The sequence below is a fragment of the Penaeus monodon genome, chromosome 7 (genome assembly GCF_015228065.2).
Source record: "Penaeus monodon isolate SGIC_2016 chromosome 7, NSTDA_Pmon_1, whole genome shotgun sequence".
NCBI classification, from domain to species: Eukaryota; Metazoa; Arthropoda; class Malacostraca; order Decapoda; family Penaeidae; genus Penaeus; species Penaeus monodon.
The window spans coordinates 1,414,753-1,422,140 of record NC_051392.1 but is presented as its reverse complement, the minus strand read 5'-3'; the positions used below and the strand labels follow the sequence as shown (position 1 = coordinate 1,422,140).

Genomic DNA, 7,388 nt, shown 5'->3' with positions numbered 1-7,388 from the left:
CCCACTGGGAGATAAGAAAACATGAGAAAATCAATTGAATTTTTTTCTGTTCTAACATGAAATGTTTACCTGAAAAGTGGGTACATTTGGTCATGTATAAAACAAGAATTTTTTTTTATGCAATATGCTTTAAATTTGTTTTGTTTTATCACACACACCACAACACACACACTTAAACACACACTTACACACACACACTTAAACACAGAGTACACAACCTTACACACCACACTTACACACACCCACTTACACACCACCTTACCACACACACTTACACACAACACATTACACACACACTTACACACACACACTTCACACACAACACATTACACACACACACCTTGCACACACACACAACACTATACCACAACACCCTTACACACACACTATACACCACTACCACACCTACACACACACTTACACACACACTTAGAACGCACCACTTACCATACACACACCACTTACACACGCCACAACACACTTACACACACACACTATCTAAATCTATCACTAACACACACACACACACACACACACTTACACACAAACACTTACACACACCCCACACACTTAAACACACCACACACACTTAAACACACCACAGCACTTACACACACACCACCACTACCACACAAGGACACTTACACACCCCACTTACACACACACCTTACACACAACTTACACACACACACTCAAAACACCCCACTCACACACACACACACAAAACACACAAACACACCAAAACACACACACACCACACACCACACACACACACACACACACCCCACACCACACACACACACACACACACACATACACTTACACGCACACACACTTACACGCACACACACACACACACATACACACACTTACACACACACACACACACACACACACACACACAAGTAGGTGTATTTATGAACTCATTATATAGATACACATACAATGGCAAAAGGAGAGGTGAACTTGTCTATGCTGAGGTTGTCATCATAGAACTGCATAAAAACCAGTCAGAAGAACTTGCTCTTCTCTGCCTCTCCTCTGATAAAAACTTATATTTTGTACAGTGACTTGCAACTCTATTAAGGTGCTGGCCATCCCCCCAAAATTTCAGAAATCAGTGTTGGAGATTATCTTGAGACCTTGTTTTCACGTCATGATATTTACGGTTCCTGACTTTCTGCAGATAATGAGAGTACAGAATGAGTCGTAGTCACAGGCTATCACTGTCATTATTATAGGCTGGTGCATAGGTAGGTAACATATTCTTGTGTGTGTGTGTGTGTGTGTGTGTGTGTGTGTGTGTGTGTGTGTGTGTGTGTGTGTGTGTGTGTGTGTGTGTGTGTGTGCGCTCGCATGTGAGTGTTACATAAAATACTCGTCAAGTTTCTAGGAGCTTCAAGCATTTGGTTGGGGATGTAGGTACAAGACCTTATCATTGGCTTATCATGGATGGGGGGATGGGGGGGGATTGCTTGAGTTTATCAGGGTAGATTTTATCGCTGATTTCGATATGTAGTTTATTTTCATTATCATTGGTGTTAGTAGATATTTTTTGCAGTTATCATTATAGTTGTCATTGTTAAAGTTGTTATCATAGTTGCTGTTATTATGATAGTTGTTATTACTGTAGTTGTTGTTATTATTGTAATTGTTATTATGATTACTATTATTATTATTGTTGTTGTTATGATTATTGTATTTATTATTATTATTGCTATCGTCATCGTCATCGTCATCGTCATCGTCATCGTCATCGTCATCGTCATCGTCATCGTCATCGTCATCATCATCATTATTAACATTATTATTACTTGCTTAAGTCTATTTTGGATGGCTCTTGAATCATTCTTCTTTGGATTAACAAAAAGCATATTGTATTTTATTACATCAATATTACTTTTATTGGTACAGTTACCTTTGCTGCATATTGCATGATATTGTAAAGCCTTGACACCCACTTCTTTGTCTTCCAGATAGGCACATCGCCATGTCGGAGTTGCGGCATTCCGACTCTCCTCTGACCCCCAGTCCTGCTGTGGAGTCGGAGGCCGCTGGCCGAGTGCAGACATCTGAAAAAGAAGACTCCTCCAGCCTAGACCTCTCTGCCGCTGCCCTTCCCTCTCCTTCCATATCAAAAGCGCCTTCTGCATCCTTACCCAATGATCACCAGTGTCAGTCCAGACTTTCGCCGCCAGCAGAGGGAGAGAGGTCTCCTGAGGGGCGGCTACAGTATACCCCAGAGCGAGTTTTGGGACCGAAAGAGCACAGACAACAAAGCTCCCTTATGGACAGAAATACCTTGTATCCCACGTCAGTAGAGCTTCAAACCCCTGCGTCTACCTCCGGCTCTCCCTCCTCCTTTGAAAGGAACCCTGAGTGCAGTGGCGGCCTCCCCACAGACACTCATAAAAGTATGGAACGCACTCCCTCCCTTGAAGAAACTGCTTCTGCCTCTCAAGACGTCTCAACAGAAGCGCCGCCCCAGACTGAGCCTTCTCCACCCAGGGAAACCCCGGCCCAAACAGAGATTCCCCCTCCTCCCACTGAACCCCCTCCACCACAGTCTGCATCCGCAGAACAGCCTCCCTTAACCGAAGAACAACCCCCAACGCAAGAGCAGGAGAATGCCAACGCGGGGAATAACAGTTCGCAGCAGAACCCCAACGAGGGCCAGAACAGGGCGGGAAACAACACCAACAACAATAACAACAACAACAATAACAACAACAACAACAATAATAATAACAATAATAACAATAACAACAACAATAACAACAACAATAACAACAACAACAACAACGGGCTGGCCAACATTCGAGAGCGGCTCTTCCAGGCCCTGTTCTTCCGTCTGGCTGTAGGGTATGCGCGGGCCTTCCCGCCACCCATGAGGAGGCTCATTGAATTCACAGTTCTCCTCAAGGTAAGGATCAGAGTGGATCTTCCTCGCTGCCAGAATCCAGTGATGGTTTGTCTCATAATAAACTCTCTGTGGGAAAATATATTTCTTGCCTCTTGTTCCATAAGCCAGAGCTTTGTGAGGTTGTATTTAGATTCTTTACTTTCTTTTTCTTCTTCCTCTTTCTTTTCCTCTTCCTCTTCCTCTACCTTGTTGCTCTTGGGAAAGGAATTCTGGCAAAGAATCCAGCAATGATAAACTTTTATATAGAAAATATATTTCTTCTTGTTCTATAAGGCAAAGATTTTTTTTTTTCTTCTTCTTCTTCTTCTTCTTCTTCTTCTTCTTCTTCTTCTTCTTCTTCTTCTTCTCCTTCTCCTTCTTCTCCTTCCCCTTCCTCTTCCTCTTCTCCTTCTCCTTCTCCTTCTCCTTCTCCTTCTCCTTCTCCTTCTCCTTCTTCCTCTTCCTCTTCCTCTTCCTCTTCCTCTTCCTCTTCCTCTTCCTCTTCCTCTTCCTCTTCTCTTCTTCCTCTTCTTCTTCTTCTTCTTCTTCTCTTCTTCTTTTCTTTCTTCTCTCTTCTCTTCCTCTTTCCTCTTCTCTTTCTCTTTCCTCTTTCTTTTCTTTTCCTTCTTTCTCTTTTCTCTTCTTCTTCTTTCTTCTTCCTCTTCTTCTTCTTCTTCTTCTTCTTCTTCTTCTTCTTCTTCTTCTTCTTTTGTTTTTTCTCTTTATTCTGTTCTTTCTCTTACTAGGTTTCTTCCTTTTCTCCTTTCACCTCACTGTTTGTATCTTGTGCTTCACTTTGTCGTTTTCATATTTTTTCTTCCGCCATGAATATCTGTTGCCTTTTCCTCCTGCTCCTCCCCCCTGCTGCTCCTGCTCCTCCTCCTGCTCTCTCTGCTTCTTCTGTACCTGCTGCTGCTCCTCCTGCTCCTCCTCCTGCTCCTCCTCCTCCTGCTCTCTCTGCTCATCATCATTGCTGTAATCCTTTTTCTTTTTTCTTTTTATTGATTTATTTTTCTCTCTGAGCATATTATTCATAAGTGACTGGCATAACATTTTTATTTCCTAAGGGTGACTTGCTATTTCTGTTTCTAAAGATGATGTTTTGTTAGTAATATTTGTGTGTGAGTGTGAGTGAGGGTGAATGTGTGAGTGAACGTCTAAGTGTGAGTGGAGAGTGAATGTGTGTATGTGTGTGTATGTGTATGTGTATGTGTATGTATATCTATATCTATATGTATATGTGTATGTGTATGTGTATGTGTGTGTGAATGTGAATGTGTGTGATTCTTCAAATGTAGTAATGATGTTATAACCTTTAGGATGTGATCTACTTATGCTGCTTATGAGACTTGATGTAAGTGATGATTTGCACATAAGATTTTCTTTTGCTTTAGGTCATTCTCTTTCTTTATATTTCGTCCTGTATCTGTCCTCTCCTCTCTTTCTCTCACTTTCCTTTACTCTCTCTTTTCGTAATTTTCCTTTATCTTTTTCATCTTTTCCTTATCTCTCATCTTTCTTTCCATCAGCTTTTCTCATCTCTTTTTATTCCTCTTCTCTACCTCTCCTTTTCTTTTGCCTGTGTTGTCATTTCTTCTAAACCTTTGTTCTCTCTCCCTCTTGCAGGCACTGACAACCTTGTTCCTGCTGGTGTACATTCACCTAGCCTTCACGCGGGCCCCCATCACCTGCCTGGACCACGTGCGCGATGACTGGCCGCGCGAGGGCATCCTGCGAGTTGAAGTCATACGGAACCCCAGTAAGCCTCCCCCCTTTGTTTTGAGGCATTTTCATCATTATCACCTTTTGTTAGTATTGCTAATATTATTATTATTACTTTTTTTTAATGTTTACTCTTTTGTAGGATTTTAAAATTGAATATTCATGTTCATCCTGATTTTTTGACATTTACACATTTATTTACCACATCACCATTGCATTTCGTCCTCCTCATCACCCCTCATTACACCTCCTCTTCCTCTCCCTCACTCCTCCCTCCTCCTCCTCCTCCTCCTCCTCCTCCTCCTCCTCCTCCTCCTCCTCCTCCTCCTCCTCCTCCTCCTCCTCCTCCTCCTCCTCCTCCTCCTCCTCCTCCTCCTCCTAATTGTTCTTCCTCCTTTTGCTCATCATTCCTCCTCTTTTTTGCTCTCTCCTATTGCCTTGCATTACTCCTCTTCCTCCCCCTCATTGCTCTTTTTCATCACTCCACACTATCCTCATTCCTCCTCATTGCTTCTCATTACTCTGTCTCATTGCTCCCCCATCTCTCCCTTCTTTAGGTGAGGACTACACAGTGGAACAAAGCTATGAAAAGGAGGAAAGGCTCCAGCAGCGGCAGCAAGAGTTCCTCGGCGCTCTCGGCTCGGATATCGATATGTAAGTCTCAGATGGGTGTTGGTCTGATGTGTAAATTTCTTTCCTTGTTTATGTTCTCATTTGGATCTCCCCATTTGTGCTTTGCCTTCTTCGATTTTTCTTTTCTGTGGATTATGTTTTGTCTCCTTTTCGTCTTCTTCTCCTCCTCCTCCTCCTCCTTCTCCTCCTCCTCCTCCTCCTCCTCCTTCTCCTCCTTCTCCTCCTTCTCCTCCTCCTCCTCCTCCTCCTCTCTCCTTCTCCTTCTCCTTCTCCTTCTCCTTCTCCTCTCCTCTCTCCTCCTCCTCCTCCTCCTCCTCCTCCTCCTCCTCCTCCTCCTCCTCCTCCTCTTCCTCATTGTCACAAGTGTGAGATTGCTCAGGTCCTTCGGTGATGCGTATCTCACTCCGAGCGGCTGGCTTAGGTCCTTCCCGATTGGCTCGCGCACCTTGTGGGGAATGAGGGTATCGGGCCTTTATATTGGTGTGGCACATAAAAGGAGCACCAGGCAAAAATTCAACAGTTGTCCTGTGACATTGACCTGTGTGCTTCCTTCTGCCTTGTGACCTCGCCTGCTCCTCTGGATCCTCTCCCTTCTGTTTGTACATATCCTGTTTTGTTTTGTGTATTGTAGTATCCCTAGCAGTAAAAACTTCTGTATGTTTGCTCTGGTGTGTTTCCGTTGATCTGACTGCTCTGATTCCTTAAATCAAACCCTGATATTGGCAACCGTGCCAGGATCAGAAGGTCTGGAAAACAGCACCATGAGGAACTGTGTGCAGGAAGGTGAACTGCAGGGCCTTGAAGGCATGGCTTTCTTACACTTCATTCAGAAGCAGGAGATGATCAGACGCAAGTAGCTGCTTTTTGCTACCAGAAACGGGAGAAACAGAGGCAGCTGTAGGAAGAGCAGCATTGCAGGAACCGCGAGGAGGAAAGATGCTGGAAAGCAGAGCAAGCACTATGGAGGAACGGGGCCTTGCTCTGACCCTCCTAATGCAAGGAAGCACGTCGTCCTGGGCAAAACAGGTGAAAATCCCGGGACTAGAATACTGGCCAGAGGAGCGACTGACCACAGAATCGCACATGGATACCATCCGTCTGCCCAAGGAACCATCACAGCACGAAGCCTGTTGGCAAGACGGACAGAAATGAAGGGGACTCTCGGGGATGACCGTTGGAAGAAGCAGGCATGTTCGAGGAAACCTCAGCCAATGGTGAAACACATGCCAGAGGAAGTGACTGCAGTGGCATGTAAATAGGAGGAGCTGACTGCTATTGCATTTTTGCTTGCGCAACTGGTGGGTGCTGGATGTGCACCTGAACAACCAGTTGGTGTGGGATGCCCGCCGAAGGATCTGGTGGGTATCATACTTTCAGAGGAGCTGCCTACTATGGGTGCGGGTTGTGCACCCAAACACCAGTTGGCATGGGATGCCTGCCCAAGGGTCTGGTGGGAGGAGCCTCCTGCCGAGAATGCTTGCCCAGGACGCAGCGGAGGAGCTGCCTGCCCAGGATGCTGCGGAGTAGCTTCCTGCTCAGGACGTGGCGGAGGAGCTGCCTGCCCAGGATACTCTGGAGGAGCTGCCTGCCCAGGATACTCTGGAGGAGCTGCCTGCTGATTATACCCTGGAGGAGCTGCCTGCCGATTATACCCTGGAGGGGCTGCCTGCCCAGGAGGAGCAACGGTGCAGCAAGTTTGACAGAAGGCAGGACCGTGATCGCTGGAAGAGTGTGGGTGACGGTAAGACCTTTACATCAGCGCAACATGTAAAAGGAACACCCGGCAAAAATTCAACAGTTGTCCTATAACTTTGACGTGTGTGCTTCCTTCTGCCATGTGACTTAACCTGATTTGCTGGATCCTCTCCCTGCTGTTCTGTATATATCCTGTTTTGTTTTCTGTATTAGTGTGCCCTTAACAGTAAAAACCTTGTGTATGTTTCTTCTGGAGTGTTTCTGTTGACCCGACCGCTCTGATTCTTAAAACGAACCCTGACACTCATCTTATTCTATCTGCTCTTCTAATTCTACCTCCTTCTTCTTCATCTTCATCTTCATCTTCATCTTCATCTTTATCTTTATCTTTATCTTTATCTTTATCTTCATCTTCATCTTCATCTTCATCTTCATC

At 45.0% G+C, this 7,388-nt stretch overlaps 1 protein-coding gene and 1 pseudogene across 1 annotated transcript in view; one reads left to right on the top strand and one right to left on the bottom strand.

Annotated features, from left to right (window-relative positions):
• Window positions 1-1,929, bottom strand: part of LOC119574921 — a 7,060-nt pseudogene extending 5,131 nt beyond the window's left edge.
• Window positions 1,930-1,962: 33 nt separating this feature from the next.
• LOC119574920 overlaps window positions 1,963-7,388 on the top strand; it is a 15,870-nt gene continuing 10,444 nt past the window's right edge. The window contains exons 1-3 of the mRNA XM_037922192.1: window positions 1,963-2,923; window positions 4,529-4,661; window positions 5,182-5,278. Of these exons, the coding sequence (XP_037778120.1) occupies window positions 1,991-2,923; window positions 4,529-4,661; window positions 5,182-5,278 (1,163 nt within the window). The 5' untranslated portion in view covers window positions 1,963-1,990. The remainder of the gene's footprint in view (window positions 2,924-4,528; window positions 4,662-5,181; window positions 5,279-7,388) is intronic.